Below are 17,036 nucleotides of genomic sequence, written 5' to 3' on the forward strand. Positions count from 1 at the left end.
GCGAAATAAGTACAAGAGGCAGGGAAGAAGGTTAGTGAGGTTGCTTTTGTGGACATTGCATCCTCCCTGCTCCTCAGATTGCTGTGGGCGGGGCACAGACTGAGCTGTTTGGGTAGATTGCTGCTGGGGGCACAGGCAGTCTGCGGTACTGGAAGTAGCCAGGGTCAGAGCTACTGAGCAGGGATCAGACTTTGGCCTCAATTCACTAAGATCTTGCTGGAGATAAGGCAAGAGAAAACTTACCTCACACAGTAAGAGTTATCTTATCTCTTCATTCCTTAAGTTACCTCCTCTGTAGTTATTTTCACATGCAGTTAATTAATAACCTGTGTTTTACTTTAGAATTCTGGAGTTATTTTAAGGATTGAAGAGTTAACTTTAGAGATCTCACCTTAACTTAAAGATAGAAGAGGTAACTTTAGGTTTGCCTGAGGTAAAATGTGTCCTGAATTCTACAGTCCTGACCAAAAGTTTTGAGACTGTCAAAAATATGAGTTTTCACAAAGTTTGCTGCTAAACTGCTTTTGGATCTTTGTTTCAGTTTATGTGATGTAATGAAATAACATTATAAGCACTGTCAAGAACCGGCACGCGGCACGCCTGCGTATACGGTTCCCGACTGCAAGTTTGACCGGATCAAGCGGGGAGCAGCCTTATTCAAGCTACAGACAAGGCTGGGACCCCTCAAAAGCTCCTTACTGCCACCACTAGCGGTTTGCTAGACACTTTCACTCAGCTGCCGAGTGAAACGCACACACACACAGTTGGAATCTTACACTGTCGTGCAGCAAAACCACTAACAGTAGTTCTGAGCGATACTGTTAGACTTCCCACTCGACTGTCGAGCGCAGAAGTGCCCCATTCACACAATGCAATTACAATCTCATACGGTAGTGTTGCTCAAGCGTACAATTAGGCATGAAACTTATACACAGCTACACTGCAGTCTCCTCTAGGCTATGAGTGTTAGTTTAGTACCGCAGAAGTCAAGCTTATTAAATAATAATTTAATATTCCAGGAAAAAAGTGGAACAATACAGAACAGAATATATACAAAAGATGTACAAAAAACAAAATGAAAAGTTACAAAATTAAGAGTTTACAAAGATATACACAAAGCGATTTGCTTACCAAAATACAGGGATCCAGATAGAAGAACCTTGGACTTTTGTGGATGGACACAGTTCTGGCTTGACCAGGAGCCCCTTATGCTGGATACACACCATGCGTTTCCGCGTCGAATGCGACCGTCGATACGCGTCGATTCGATTATTTCCGAGCATTTCCGAACACATTTCGATGATTATTAGGTCGAACGCCATGTAAAGTATGGCAAATCGACCTAACGATCCATCGACCCGCGAATCGGACATGTCGAAAATAATCGAATCGACGCGTATCGACGGACGCAACGAACGCGGAAACGCATGGTGTGTATCCAGCATTAGCTTGGGCCGGGACTCCAGCTGCAGCTACCGTCAGGAGAGGACTGATTTTAGGTATCTGTCCCCTGCTTTTTATGCTGGAATATCTGCCTTGAGGCTGCAAGCCTGTTTGGACGGGGCTTCCTTAACATCCAATTTCCCCAGGTTAAAGGTGACAATTGATTAAGGCTTTCACATTGCAGCAGGATGTCCTGTGTAAATTCCTGGCCCTGTGCTGGTGTGAGCTGTGGCAAAGCATACTGCAGCCAGTCTAGGTGACAATTGCTTCCAAGCACAATACACCTCTGAGACAGTATTCAGACAACATGGTCTGACCACCTGTAAAGGCTTCACAGCAACTGTCTAAGGGCTCGTTTCCACTAGGGCGAATCCGCATGCGGGCACTGCATGCGGATTCGCATAGCTAATGTTAGTGGATGGGGCTGTTTCCACCTGTGCGGCGTGCGGGAGCGATTTGGCAGCGGGCCAAATCTGCACGGCGGGACCCACAGTTTTCGCCTGCGTCGGGAATCCGTGCGAATCGCCGCTAATGTATTTAATAGTAAAAACGCATGCGTTTGGTACATACGTTTTTACCCGCGATTTCGCGTGCGATTTCGCACCCTTCCCAATGTTATTTTGTCCTGGCAGTGTCATGGTTAATTTCGCATGGCACCCTGCCATGCGAAATCGCACGCGAAATCGCGGGTAAAACGCATGCGGAAACGCACCCGCATGCGTTTTTACAAGCGTCGGAATGCCGGCGAAATCGCGTCGCACTAGTGGAAACGGGCCCTAAGGGTTTCCTAATTTGAAGCAGACAATGATAGAGGTAATTTACATTTTATACAGAATTCCAGGAAGCTAGTTGCCCGCCTTCAAAGCCAGACTGGCAAACAGACAATCCCCTATGATACAGTCAGAAAAATGAAAGAATATGTTTATGTATTACCCTCATCATAACTAGCTGCTATATCATGACAAGCACTTCATACGTTTCAAAGGCTTTTACTGACAATTACATGAGATTTATGCAGAGTCAGTATTTGCAGTGTTGGCCCTTCTGTTTCAGGACGTGGCTCTGGGGCCAAAACATTGAAACTTTGGGTCCATGGCCTGGAAACTCCCCAGATCTTAATCCCATTGAGAACTTGTGGTCATTCCTCAAGAGGCGGGTGGACAAACAAAAACCAACTACTTCAGAGAAACTCAAAGAAGTGATTATGAAAGAGTGTGTTGCTATCAGTCAGGATTTGGCCCAGAAGTTGATTGAGAGCATGCCTAGTCGCATTGCAGAGGTCCTGAAACAGAAGGGCCAACACTGCAAATACTGACTCTGCATAAATCTCATGGAATGTTCAAGAAAAGCCTTTGAAACGTATGAAGTGCTTATAATGATATTTCCGTACATCACATAAACAACTGAAACAAAGATCTAAAAGCAGTTTAGCAGCAAACTTTGTGAAAACAAATATTTTTGACCGTCTCAAAACTTTTGGCCAGGACTGTAGACGCCTCATCACCATGGTGATAACTCTAGAAACGTTATTAAAGACAGGAGATAAGCTTAGTGAATTGAGGTCATTGTCTGGCAGCTGGGATAATCCAGTTCTGCCACGGAGAGCCACACCTCTTAGGACACATCTGTGCCGTGGATCACATGACCGTGGTTGGGTGTGGAGTCCTGCCTTGTGATTGGTTGTCATGTCATGATTCATTCTTCTTTCCTGCAGATATCCGGGACACTGTGAACTACAAGGAGGTGATGAAGCAGTATCCTTTGTACAGCAGCCTGTATGGCGATTGGGGGGTCAGAAATGTGCCAGTCAGCCGCCCTTCTCACAGGTTCGTGGCCCCGAATGCTGGCTAATCTATGCACCATACATTATCCAGCATTCAGGGCAATGATCTATGCACCAGCTGAGAGTAGGCATCATAGGTTATACAGCATTCAGGGCAATGATCTATGCACCAGCTGAGAATAGGCACCATAGGTTATACAGCATTCAGGGCAATGATCTATGCACCAGCTGAGAATAGGCACCATAGGTTATACAGCATTCAGGGCAATGATCTATGCACCAGCTGAGAATAGGCTAACCTTCCTGAGACTGTGTGTCCGGCTCCAGTTGCTGAGATGTTAGATGCGGAAGACTCTCTGTCCAGAGCAAAAATTCCTTCTAGAGTAATAGGCTCCAGGCTGTCAGGGAGGGGTTTCTAGCACCAGTAATAGGCTCCAGGCTGTCGGGGAGGGGTCTCTAGCCCCAGTAATAGGCTCCAGGCTGTCAGGGAGGGGTCTCTAGCACCAGTAATAGGCTCCAGGCTGTCAGGGAGGGGTTTCTAGCCCCAGTAATAGGCTCCAGGCTGTCAGGGAGGGGTCTCTAGCACCAGTAATAGGCTCCAGGCTGTCAGGGACGGGTCTCTAGCACCAGTAATAGGCTCCAGGCTGTCAGGGAGGGGTCTCTAGCCCCAGTAATAGGCTCCAGGCTGTCAGGGAGGGGTCTCTAGCACCAGTAATAGGCTCCAGGCTGTCAGGGAGGGGTCTCTAGCACCAGTAATAGGCTCCAGGCTGTCAGGGAGGGGTCTCTAGCCCGAGTAATAAGCTCCAGGCTGTCAGGGAGGGGTCTCTAGCACCAGTAATAGGCTCCAGGCTGTCAGGGAGGGGTTTCTAGCACCAGTAATAGGCTCCAGGCTGTCAGGGAGGGGTTTCTAGCACCAGTAATAGGCTCCAGGCTGTCGGGGAGGGGTCTCTAGCACCAGTAATAGGCTCCAGGCTGTCGGGGAGGGGTCTCTAGCACCAGTAATAGGCTCCAGGCTGTCGGGGAGGGGTCTCTAGCACCAGTAATAGGCTCCAGGCTGTCAGGGAGGGGTCTCTAGCCCCAGTAATAGGCTCCAGGCTGTCAGGGAGGGGTTTCTAGCCCCAGTAATAGGCTCCAAGCTGTCAGGGAGGGGTTTCTAGCCCCAGTAATAGGCTCCAGGCTGTCAGGGAGGGGTCTCTAGCCCCAGTAATAGGCTCCAGGCTGTCAGGGAGGGGTCTCTAGCCCCAGTAATAGGCTCCAGGCTGTCAGGGAGGGGTTTCTAGCCCCAGTAATAGGCTCCAAGCTGTCAGGGAGGGGTTTCTAGCCCCAGTAATAGGCTCCAGGCTGTCGGGGAGGAGTCTCTAGCCCCAGTAATAGGCTCCAGGCTGTCAGGGAGGGGTCTCTAGCCCGAGTAATAAGCTCCAGGCTGTCAGGGAGGGGTCTCTAGCCCCAGTAATAAGCTCCAGGCTGTCAGGGAGGGGTCTCTAGCACCAGTAATAGGCTCCAGGCTGTCAGGGAGGGGTTTCTAGCACCAGTAATAGGCTCCAGGCTGTCAGGGAGGGGTTTCTAGCACCAGTAATAGGCTCCAGGCTGTCAGGGAGGGGTTTCTAGCTCCAGTAATAGGCTCCAGGCTGTCAGGGAGGGGTTTCTAGCACCAGTAATAGGCTCCAGGCTGTCAGGGAGGGGTTTCTAGCACCAGTAATAGGCTCCAGGCTGCCAGGGAGGGGTTTCTAGCTCCAGTAATAGGCTCCAGGCTTTCAGGGAGGGGTTTCTAGCCCCAGTAATAGGCTCCAGGCTGTCAGGGAGGGGTTTCTAGCCCCAGTAATAGGCTCCAGGCTGTCAGGGAGGGGTCTCTAGCCCCAGTAATAGGCTCCAGGCTGTCAGGGAGGGGTCTCTAGCCCCAGTAATAGGCTCCAGGCTGTCAGGGAGGGGTTTCTAGCACCAGTAATAGGCTCCAGGCTGTCGGGGAGGGGTCTCTAGCACCAGTAATAGGCTCCAGGCTGTCGGGGAGGGGTCTCTAGCACCAGTAATAGGCTCCAGGCTGTCAGGGAGGGGTCTCTAGCCCCAGTAATAGGCTCCAGGCTGTCAGGGAGGGGTTTCTAGCCCCAGTAATAGGCTCCAAGCTGTCAGGGAGGGGTTTCTAGCCCCAGTAATAGGCTCCAGGCTGTCAGGGAGGGGTCTCTAGCCCCAGTAATAGGCTCCAGGCTGTCAGGGAGGGGTCTCTAGCCCCAGTAATAGGCTCCAGGCTGTCAGGGAGGGGTTTCTAGCCCCAGTAATAGGCTCCAAGCTGTCAGGGAGGGGTTTCTAGCCCCAGTAATAGGCTCCAGGCTGTCGGGGAGGAGTCTCTAGCCCCAGTAATAGGCTCCAGGCTGTCAGGGAGGGGTCTCTAGCCCGAGTAATAAGCTCCAGGCTGTCAGGGAGGGGTCTCTAGCCCCAGTAATAGGCTCCAGGCTGTCAGGGAGGGGTTTCTAGCCCCAGTAATAGGCTCCAGGCTGTCAGGGAGGGGTTTTTAGCACCAGTAATAGGCTCCAGGCTGTCAGGGAGGGGTTTCTAGCACCAGTAATAGGCTCCAGGCTGTCAGGGAGGGGTTTCTAGCCCCAGTAATAGGCTCCAGGCTGTCGGGGAGGGGTCTCTAGCCCCAGTAATAGGCTCCAGGCTGTCAGTGAGGGGTTTCTAGCCCCAGTAATAGGCTCCAGGCTGTCAGGGAGGGGTCTCTAGCCCCAGTAATAGGCTCCAGGCTGTCAGGGAGGGGTCTCTAGCCCCAGTAATAGGCTCCAGGCTGTCAGGGAGGGGTCTCTAGCCCCAGTAATAGGCTCCAGGCTGTCAGGGAGGGGTCTCTAGCCCCAGTAATAGGCTCCAGGCTGTCAGGGAGGGGTCTCTAGCCCCAGTAATAGGCTCCAGGCTGTCGGGGGGGGGGGGGGGGGGGGTTCTAGCACCAGTAATAGGCTCCAGGCTGTCAGGGGGGGGGGGGGGGGGTTCTAGCCCCAGTAATAGGCTCCAGGCTGTCAGGGAGGGGTCTCTAACCCCAGTAATAGACTCCAGGCTGTCAGGGAGGGGTCTCTAGCCCCAGTAATTGGCTCCAGGCTGTCAGGGAGGGGTCTCTAGCCCCAGCAATAGGCTCCAAGCTGTCAGGGAGGGGTTTCTAGCACCAGTAATAGGCTCCAGGCTGTCGGGGAGGGGTCTCTAGCACCAGTAATAGGCTCCAGGCTGTCGGGGAGGGGTCTCTAGCACCAGTAATAGGCTCCAGGCTGTCAGGGAGGGGTCTCTAGCCCCAGTAATAGGCTCTAGACTGTCAGGGAGGGGTTTCTAGCCCCAGTAATAGGCTCCAGGCTGTCAGGGAGGGGTTTCTAGCACCAGTAATAGGCTCCAGGCTGTCAGGGAGGGGTTTCTAGCCCCAGTATTAGGCTCCAGGCTGTCAGGGAGGGGTCTCTAGCCCCAGTAATAGGCTCCAGGCGGCTGTCAGGGAGGGGTTTCTAGCACCAGTAATAGGCTCCAGGCTGTCAGGGAGGGGTCTCTAGCCCCAGTAATAGGCTCCAGGCTGTCAGGGAGGGGTCTCTAGCACCAGTAATAGGCTCCAGGCTGTCAGGGGGGGGGGGGGGGTTTCTAGCACCAGTAATAGGCTCCAGGCTGTCGGGGGGGGGGGGGGGGGGTTCTAGCACCAGTAATAGGCTCCAGGCTGTCAGGGGGGGGGGGGTTTCTAGCCCCAGTAATAGGCTCCAGGCTGTCAGGGAGGGGTCTCTTGCCCCAGTAATAGGCTCCAGGCTGTCAGGGAGGGGTCTCTAGCCCCAGTAATAGGCTCCAGGCTGTCAGGGAGGGGTCTCTAGCCCCAGTAATAGGCTCCAGGCTGTCAGGGAGGGGTCTCTAGCCCCAGTAATAGGCTCCAGGCTGTCAGGGAGGGGTCTCTAGCCCCAGTAATAGGCTCCAGGCTGTCAGGGAGGGCTCTCTAGCACCAGTAATAGGCTCCAGGCTGTCAGGGAGGGGTCTCTAGCCCCAGTAATAGGCTCCAGGCTGTCAGGGAGGGGTCTCTAGCACCAGTAATAGGCTCCAGGCTGTCAGGGAGGGGTCTCTAGCCCGAGTAATAAGCTCCAGGCTGTCAGGGAGATGTCTCTAGCCCCAGTAATAGGCTCCAGGCTGTCAGGGAGGGGTCTCTAGCCCCAGTAATAGGCTCCAGGCTGTCAGGGAAGGGTTTCTAGCCCCAGTAATAGGCTCCAGGCTGTCGGGGAGGGGTCTCTAGCACCAGTAATAGGCTCCAGGCTGTCGGGGAGGGGTCTCTAGCCCCAGTAATAGGCTCTAGGCTGTCAGGGAGGGGTTTCTAGCACCAGTAATAGGCTCCAGATTGTCAGGGAGGGGTCTCTAGCTCCAGTAATAGGCTCCAGGCTGTCAGGGAGGGGTCTCTAGCACCAGTAATAGGCTCCAGGCTGTCAGGGAGGGGTCTCTAGCCCGAGTAATAAGCTCCAGGCTGTCAGGGAGGGGTCTCTAGCCCCAGTAATAGGCTCCAGGCTGTCAGGGAGGGGTCTCTAGCACCAGTAATAGGCTCCAGGCTGTCAGGGAGGGGTCTCTAGCCCCAGTAATAGGCTCCAGGCTGTCAGGGAGGGGTTTCTAGCCCCAGTAATAGGCTCCAGGCTGTCAGGGAGGGGTCTCTAGCACCAGTAATAGGCTCCAGGCTGTCAGGGAGGGGTCTCTAGCCCCAGTAATAGGCTCCAGGCTGTCAGGGAGGGGTTTCTAGCCCCAGTAATAGGCTCCAGGCTGTCAGGGAGGAGTCTCTAGCCCCAGTAATAGGCTCCAGGCTGTCAGGGAGGGGTCTCTAGCCCCAGTAATAGGCTCCAGGCTGTCAGTGAGGGGTTTCTAGCCCCAGTAATAGGCTCCAGGCTGTCAGGGAGGGGTTTCTAGCCCCAGTAATAGGCTCCAGGCTGTCAGGGAGGAGTCTCTAGCCCCAGTAATAGGCTCCAGGCTGTCAGGGAGGGGTTTCTAGCCCCAGTAATAGGCTCCAGGCTGTCAGGGAGGAGTCTCTAGCCCCAGTAATAGGCTCCAGGCTGTCAGGGAGGGGTCTCTAACCCCAGTAATAGGCTCCAGGCTGTCAGGGAGGGGTCTCTAGCCCCAGTAATAGGCTCCAGACTGTCAGGGAGGAGTCTCTAGCACCAGTAATAGGCTCCAGGCTGTCAGGGAGGGGTTTCTAGCCTCAGTAATAGGCTCCAGGCTGTCAGGGAGGGGTTTCTAGCCCCAGTAATAGGCTCCAGGCTGTTGGGGAGGGGTCTCTAGCACCAGTAATAGGCTCCAGGCTGTCAGGGAGGGGTTTCTAGCCCCAGTAATAGGCTCCAGGCTGTCAGGGAGGGGTTTCTAGCCCCAGTAATAGGCTCCAGGCTGTCAGGGAGGGGTCTCTAGCCCCAGTAATAGGCTCCAGGCTGTCAGGGAGGGGTCTCTAGCCCCAGTAATAGGCTCCAGGCTGTCAGGGAGGGGTCTCTAGCCCCAGTAATAGGCTCCAGGCTGTCAGGGAGGGGTCTCTAGCCCCAGTAATAGGCTCCAGGCTGTCAGTGAGGGGTCTCTAGCCCCAGTAATAGGCTCCAGGCTGTCAGGGAGGGGTCTCTAGCCCCAGTAATAGGCTCCAGGCTGTCAGGGAGGGGTCTCTAGCCGCAGTAATAGGCTCCAGGCTGTCAGGGAGGGGTCTCTAGCCCCAGTAATGTGCTCCAGGCTGTCAGGGAGGGGTTTCTAGCCCCAGTAATGGGCTCCAGGCTGTCAGGGAAGGGTTTCTAGCCCCAGTAATAGGCTCCAGGCTGTCAGGGAGGGGTTTCTAGCACCAGTAATAGGCTCCAGGCTGTCAGGGAGGGGTCTCTAGCCCCAGTAATAGGCTCCAGGCTGTCAGGGAGGGGTCTCTAGCCCCAGTAATAGGCTCCAGGCTGTCAGGGAGGGGTTTCTAGCACCAGTAATAGGCTCCAGGCTGTCAGGGAGGGGTCTCTAGCCCCAGTAATAGGCTCCAGGCTGTCAGGGAGGGGTCTCTAGCCCCAGTAATAGGCTCCAGGCTGTCAGGGAGGGGTTTCTAGCCCCAGTAATAGGCTCCAGGCTGTCAGGGAGGGGTTTCTAGCCCCAGTAATAGGCTCCAGGCTGTCAGTGAGGGGTCTCTAGCACCAGTAATAGGCTCCAGGCTGTCAGGGAGGGGTCTCTAGCCCCAGTAATAGGCTCCAGGCTGTCAGGGAGAGGTCTCTAGCCCCAGTAATAGGCTCCAGGCTGTCAGTGAGGGGTCTCTAGCCCCAGTAATAGGCTCCAGGCTGTCAGGGAGGGGTCTCTAGCCCCAGTAATAGGCTCCAGGCTGTCAGGGAGGGGTCTCTAGCCCCAGTAATAGGCTCCAGGCTGTCAGTGAGGGGTCTCTAGCCCCAGTAATAGGCTCCAGGCTGTCAGGGAGGGGTCTCTAGCCCCAGTAATAGGCTCCAGGCTGTCAGGGAGGGGTCTCTAGCCCCAGTAATAGGCTCCAGGCTGTCAGGGAGGGGTCTCTAGCCCCAGTAATAGGCTCCAGGCTGTCAGGGAGGGGTTTCTAGCCCCAGTAATGGGCTCCAGGCTGTCAGGGAAGGGTTTCTAGCCCCAGTAATAGGCTCCAGGCTGTCAGGGAGGGGTTTCTAGCACCAGTAATAGGCTCCAGGCTGTCAGGGAGGGGTCTCTAGCCCCAGTAATAGGCTCCAGGCTGTCAGGGAGGGGTCTCTAGCCCCAGTAATAGGCTCCAGGCTGTCAGGGAGGGGTTTCTAGCACCAGTAATAGGCTCCAGGCTGTCAGGGAGGGGTTTCTAGCCCCATTAATAGGCTCCAGGCTGTCAGGGAGGGGTTTCTAGCACCAGTAATAGGCTCCAGGCTGTCAGGGAGGGGTTTCTAGCCCCAGTAATAGGCTCCAGGCTGTCAGGGAGGGGTTTCTAGCCCCAGTAATAGGCTCCAGGCTGTCGGGGAGGGGTCTCTAGCACCAGTAATAGGCTCCAGGCTGTCAGGGAGGGGTTTCTAGCCCCAGTAATAGGCTCCAGGCTGTCAGGGAGGGGTTTCTAGCCCCAGTAATAGGCTCCAGGCTGTCAGGGAGGGGTTTCTAGCCCCAGTAATAGGCTCCAGGCTGTCGGGGAGGGGTCTCTAGCACCAGTAATAGGCTCCAGGCTGTCAGGGAGGGGTTTCTAGCCCCAGTAATAGGCTCCAGGCTGTCAGGGAGGGGTCTCTAGCACCAGTAATAGACTCCAGGCTGTCAGGGAGGGGTTTCTAGCACCAGTAATAGGCTCCAGGCTGTCAGGGAGGGTCTCTAGCCCCAGTAATAGGCTCCAGGCTGTCGGGGAGGGGTCTCTAGCACCAGTAATAGGCTCCAGGCTGTCAGGGAGGGGTTTCTAGCCCCAGTAATAGGCTCCAGGCTGTCAGGGAGGGGTCTCTAGCACCAGTAATAGACTCCAGGCTGTCAGGGAGGGGTTTCTAGCACCAGTAATAGGCTCCAGGCTGTCAGGGAGGGTCTCTAGCCCCAGTAATAGGCTCCAGGCTGTCAGGGAGGGGTCTCTAGCCCCAGTAATGGGCTCCACTCTGTCAGGGAGGGGTTTCTAGCACCAGTAATAGGCTCCAGGCTGTCAGGGAGGGGTCTCTAGCCCCAGTAATAGGCTCCACTCTGTCAGGGAGGGGTTTCTAGCACCAGTAATAGGCTCCAGGCTGTCAGGGACGGGTCTCTAGCACCAGTAATAGGCTCCAGGCTGTCAGGGAGGGGTCTCTAGCCCCAGTAATAGGCTCCAGGCTGTCAGGGAGGGGTCTCTAGCCCCAGTAATAGGCTCCAGGCTGTCAGTGAGGGGTTTCTAGCCCCAGTAATAGGCTCCAGGCTGTCAGGGAGGGGTTTCTAGCCCCAGTAATAGGCTCCAGGCTGTCAGGGAGGAGTCTCTAGCCCCAGTAATAGGCTCCAGGCTGTCAGGGAGGGGTTTCTAGCCCCAGTAATAGGCTCCAGGCTGTCAGGGAGGAGTCTCTAGCCCCAGTAATAGGCTCCAGGCTGTCAGGGAGGGGTCTCTAACCCCAGTAATAGGCTCCAGGCTGTCAGGGAGGGGTCTCTAGCCCCAGTAATAGGCTCCAGACTGTCAGGGAGGAGTCTCTAGCACCAGTAATAGGCTCCAGGCTGTCAGGGAGGGGTTTCTAGCCCCAGTAATAGGCTCCAGGCTGTCAGGGAGGGGTTTCTAGCCCCAGTAATAGGCTCCAGGCTGTCAGGGAGGGGTCTCTAGCACCAGTAATAGGCTCCAGGCTGTCAGGGAGGGGTTTCTAGCCCCAGTAATAGGCTCCAGGCTGTCGGGGAGGAGTCTCTAGCCCCAGTAATAGGCTCCAGGCTGTCAGGGAGGGGTTTCTAGCCCCAGTAATAGGCTCCAGGCTGTCGGGGAGGAGTTTCTAGCCCCATTAATAGGCTCCAGGCTGTCAGGGAGGGGTTTTTAGCACCAGTAATAGGCTCCAGGCTGTCAGGGAGGGGTCTCTAGCACCAGTAATAGGCTCCAGGCTGTCAGGGAGGGGTTTCTAGCCCGGGTAATAGGCTCCAGGCTGTCAGGGAGGGGTTTCTAGCCCCAGTAATAGGCTCCAGGCTGTCAGGGAGGGGTCTCTAGCCCCAGTAATAGGCTCCAGGCTGTCAGGGAGGGGTTTCTAGCACCAGTAATAGGCTCCAGGCTGTCAGGGAGGGGTTTCTAGCACCAGTAATAGGCTCCAGGCTGTCAGGGAGGGGTCTCTAGCACCAGTAATAGGCTCCAGGCTGTCAGGGAGGGGTTTCTAGCCCGGGTAATAGGCTCCAGGCTGTCAGGGAGGGGTCTCTAGCCCCAGTAATAGGCTCCAGGCTGTCAGGGAGGGGTTTCTAGCCCCAGTAATAGGCTCCAGGCTGTCAGGGAGGGGTTTCTAGCACCAGTAATAGGCCCCAGGCTGTCGGGGAGGGGTCTCTAGCCCCAGTAATAGGCTCCAGGCTGTCAGGGAGGGGTTTCTAGCACCAGTAATAGACTGCAGGCTGTCAGGGAGGGGTCTCTAGCCCCAGTAATAGGCTCCAGGCTGTCAGGGAGGGGTTTTTAGCACCAGTAATAGGCTCCAGGCTGTCAGGGAGGGGTTTCTAGCCCCAGTAATAGGCTCCAGGCTGTCAGGGAGGGGTTTCTAGCCCCAGTAATAGGCTCCAGGCTGTCAGGGAGGGGTCTCTAGCCCCAGTAATAGGCTCCACTCTGTCAGGGAGGGGTTTCTAGCACCAGTAATAGGCTCCAGGCTGTCAGGGAGGGGTCTCTAGCCCCAGTAATAGGCTCCAGGCTGTCAGGGAGGGGTCTCTAGCCCCAGTAATAGGCTCCAGGCTGTCAGGGAGGGGTTTCTAGCCCCAGTAATAGGCTCCAGGCTGTCAGGGAGGGGTTTCTAGCCCCAGTAATAGGCTCCAGGCTGTCAGGGAGGAGTCTCTAGCCCCAGTAATAGGCTCCAGGCTGTCAGGGAGGGGTCTCTAGCCCCAGTAATAGGCTCCAGGCTGTCAGGGAGGGATCTCTAACCCCAGTAATAGGCTCCAGGTTGTCAGGGAGGGGTCTCTAGCCCCAGTAATAGGCTCCAGACTGTCAGGGAGGGGTCTCTAGCACCAGTAATAGGCTCCAGGCTGTCAGGGAGGGGTTTCTAGCCCCAGTAATAGGCTCCAGGCTGTCAGGGAGGGGTCTCTAGCCCCAGTAATAGGCTCCAGGCTGTCAGGGAGGGGTTTCTAGCCCCAGTAATAGGCTCCAGGCTGTCAGGGAGGAGTCTCTAGCCCCAGTAATAGGCTCCAGGCTGTCAGGGAGGGGTCTCTAGCCCCAGTAATAGGCTCCAGGCTGTCAGGGAGGGGTCTCTAGCCCCAGTAATAGGCTCCAGGCTGTCAGGGAGGAGTCTCTAGCCCCAGTAATAGGCTCCAGGCTGTCAGGGAGGGGTTTCTAGCCCCATTAATAGGCTCCAGGCTGTCAGGGAGGGGTTTTTAGCACCAGTAATAGGCTCCAGGCTGTCAGGGAGGGGTCTCTAGCCCCAGTAATAGGCTCCAGGCTTTCAGGGAGGGGTTTCTAGCACCAGTAATTGGCTCCAGGCTGTCAGGGAGGGGTTTCTAGCCCCAGTAATAGGCTCCAGGCTGTCAGGGAGGGGTTTCTAGCACCAGTAATAGGCTCCAGGCTGTCAGGGAGGGGTCTCTAGCCCCAGTAATAGGCTCCAGGCTGTCAGGGAGGGGTTTCTAGACCCAGTAATAGGCTCCAGGCTGTCAGGGAGGGGTCTCTAGTCCCAGTAATAGGCTCCAGGCTGTCAGGGAGGGGTTTCTAGACCCAGTAATAGGCTCCAGGCTGTCAGGGAGGGGTCTCTAGTCCCAGTAATTGGCTCCAGGCTGTCAGGGAGGGGTTTCTAGCACCAGTAATAGGCTCCAGGCTTTCAGGGAGGGGTCTCTAGCCCCAGTAATAGGCTCCAGGCTGTCAGAGAGGGGTCTCTAGCCCCAGTAATAGGCTCCAGGCTGTCAGGGAGGGGTTTCTAGACCCAGTAATAGGCTCCAGGCTGTCAGGGAGGGGTCTCTAGTCCCAGTAATAGGCTCCAGGCTGTCAGGGAGGGGTTTCTAGCCCCAGTAATAGGCTCCAGGCTGTCAGGGAGGGGTTTCTAGCCCCAGTAATAGGCTCCAGGCTGTCAGGGAGGGGTTTCTAGCACCAGTAATAGGCTCCAGGCTGTCAGGGAGGGGTCTCTAGCACCAGTAATAGGCTCCAGGCTGTCAGGGAGGGGTTTCCAGCACCAGTAATAGGCTCCAGGCTGTCAGGGAGGGGTCTCTAGCCCCAGTAATAGGCTCCAGGCTGTCAGGGAGGGGTCTCTAGCCCCAGTAATAGGCTCCCGGCTGTCAGGGAGGGGTCTCTAACCCCAGTAATAGGCTCCAGGTTGTCAGGGAGGGGTCTCTAGCACCAGTAATAGGCTCCAGGCTGTCAGGGGGGGGGGGGTTCTAGCCCCAGTAATAGGCTCCAGACTGTCAGGGAGGGGTTTCTAGCCCCAGTAATAGGCTCCAGGCTGTCAGGGAGGGGTTTCTAGCACCAGTAATAGGCTCCAGGCTGTCAGGGAGGGGTTTCTAGCACCAGTCATAGGCTCCAGGCTGTCAGGGAGGGGTTTCTAGCACCAGTCATAGGCTCCAGGCTGTCAGGGAGGGGTTTCTAGCCCCAGTAATAGGCTCCAGACTGTCAGGGAGGGTTTTATAGCCCCAGTAATAGGCTCCAGGCTGTCAGGGAGGGGTTTCTAGCCCCAGTAATAGGCTCCAGGCTGTCAGGGAGGGGTCTCTAGCCCCAGTAATAGGCTCCAGGCTGTCAGGGAGGGGTCTCTAGCCCCAGTAATAGGCTCCAGGCTGTCAGGGAAGGGTTTCTAGCCCCAGTAATAGGCTCCAGGCTGTCAGGGAGGGGTTTCTAGCACCAGTCATAGGCTCCAGGCTGTCAGGGAGGGGTTTCTAGCCCCAGTAATAGGCTCCAGGCTGTCAGGGAGGGGTCTCTAGTCCCAGTAATAGGCTCCAGGCTGTCAGGGAGGGGTTTCTAGCCCCAGTAATAGGCTCCAGGCTGTCAGGGAGGGGTTTCTAGCACCAGTAATAGGCTCCAGGCTGTCAGGGAGGGGTTTCTAGCCCCAGTATTAGGCTCCAGGCTGTCAGGGAGGGGTCTCTAGCCCCAGTAATAGGCTCCAGGCGGCTGTCAGGGAGGGGTTTCTAGCCCCAGTAATAGGCTCCAGGCTGTCAGGGAGGGGTTTCTAGCACCAGTAATAGGCTCCAGGCTGTCAGGGAGGGGTTTCTAGCCCCAGTATTAGGCTCCAGGCTGTCAGGGAGGAGTTTCTAGCCCCAGTAATAGGCTCCAGGCTGTCAGGGAGGGGTTTCTAGCCCCAGTAATAGGCTCCAGACTGTCAGGGAGGGGTCTCTAGCACCAGTAATAGGCTCCAGGCTGTCAGGGGGGGGGCAGTCTCTAGCCCCAGTAATTGGCTCTAGACTGTCAGGGAGGGGTTGTCACAAGAGCCCTAGTGGTCAGACCGCAAATTGCCTTCCAATCGGTTTCAGCACACAGACCATGCAAGCTTTGGTCACAATCTTTGCGCAGAAGCAGATAGAAATTTGGGCAGCAGCCCGACCAGAAGGGAGCCTGTGAGGTACGGTAATTACAACTTACACACAATTTCAGGGTATAACTGCCACCACCACTGGTATGGGCCAGTGGACCCGACTGACTAGTCCTGCGAATAAAAAACGGTTAAACACACTCTATTCTGTCTAGATATCAACAATAGTAGTAGCGTCTCTCCAGAGACCTGGGATCAGTTTCTGTGTATGGCTGAAAAGCAGGGTAGCGGAACAGTGAATGACTTTAATAAAGTCTTTTATTCACGGCAATATAAATAATTAATATATACAGACAATTATTAAAATCAACAATTATTGAGACATGAGATAACACAGTAGGAAAATAAAGAAAGGGAGAAAAAATACTTTGATTCTTCCCACTAAAGGACATCTTTCCAGAAACTAAGTTCCTTGGTAAAGTCCTTTGTTTCAGCTCAATTTATAATCCAAGCAAAATGGAAAATGTCCTTTGTTTCAGTTCAGACAAGATGGCCGATCAAGATGGCCGCTAGCCATGTGTCCTCTGGCTAGCACCAGACAGCTCTCATACAGATGGAATGTGGAGGACTGAAGGCCCGCCTGCCGGCCATGTGCATTTGATGAAGCTGGTTTGGGGGTGTGACAATGCCGGCCCCCTCTGAGTTACCCACCAATGACAGTTTATTTCTTCTGAGAGATTTTAGGTTTTAAACTTACAAACTGCCGTAACTCACAAATGATACACGTTATATTTAGGGGGATAACCGATTCATACTTGTCGGAAAATACAGATTAATATGACATCAGACATGGCTAGGGCAGCGGGTCAGGTTCCTGAGAAGATTCATACCTGGGTTGTAGGGGCCCCGGGCCCCTCTCGACTGGTATCAAGAGATCCAGCATGACCCTACGGATCCAATGATACCGCTCTCATAACTACCCTATTTACTGTATTCTGTAAATAGTCAAAAAATGGTATAATACATTCATTTCTTCCTGGTAAGGCTGCAGCCAGGCTGTCTGGTGTCAAGCTGTGACTAGCTTCCTGGGATCTCCCTGTATGAAAAGGACCTTTTGGTTCCATTAATTAACATCTGAATGTGAAATCAGCTTGGACAAGCTTTGAGTTTACACCTCTGGCTAACAGGTCACAGGCACCAGGCTTCATGAAAAGAACTCTGCTGCTCTTATCAGGACAGCAGAGACCCTCCAGGCTGGACTGCCTGGTATCCACAGACATGAGATTCTGATTTGGCAGCGCAACGACAATTGAGGCAGGAAACCGATTGCGGTTGCGTTTTCGTTTTCTCACGGCTGTTCCGTGACAGGGGTCTCTAGCCCCAGTAATAGGCTCCAGACTGTCAGGGAGGGGTCTCTAGCCCCAGTAATAGGCTCCAGGCTGTCAGGGAGGGGTCTCTAGCCCCAGTAATTGGCTCCAGGCTGTCAGGGAGGGGTCTCTAGCACCAGTCATAGGCTCCAGGCTGTCAGGGAGGGGTCTCTAGCCCCAGTAATAGGCTCCAGGCTGTCAGGGAGGGGTTTCTAGCCCCAGTAATAGGCTCCAGGCTGTCAGGGAGGGGTTTCTAGCCCCAGTAATGGGCTCCAGGCTGTCAGGGAGGGGTCTCTAGCACCAGTAATAGGCTCCAGACTGTCAGGGAGGGGTCTCTAGCACCAGTAATAGGCTCCAGACTGTCAGGGAGGGGTCTCTAGCCCCAGTAATAGGCTCCAGGCTGTCAGGGAGGGGTTTCTAGCCCCAGTATTAGGCTCCAGGCTGTCAGGG

The 17,036-nt window shown here is 54.9% G+C and overlaps 1 protein-coding gene across 1 annotated transcript in view; it reads left to right on the forward strand.

Moving 5' to 3' along the window:
* Positions 1 to 17,036, forward strand: part of GPN1 (GPN-loop GTPase 1) — a 127,144-nt gene that overhangs the window by 12,655 nt on the left and 97,453 nt on the right. The window contains exon 3 of the mRNA XM_068279816.1: positions 3,158 to 3,197. Within this exon, the coding sequence (XP_068135917.1) occupies positions 3,158 to 3,197 (40 nt within the window). The remainder of the gene's footprint in view (positions 1 to 3,157; positions 3,198 to 17,036) is intronic.

Source organism: Hyperolius riggenbachi, chromosome 4 (assembly GCF_040937935.1).
Source record: "Hyperolius riggenbachi isolate aHypRig1 chromosome 4, aHypRig1.pri, whole genome shotgun sequence".
Taxonomy (NCBI): domain Eukaryota; kingdom Metazoa; phylum Chordata; class Amphibia; order Anura; family Hyperoliidae; genus Hyperolius; species Hyperolius riggenbachi.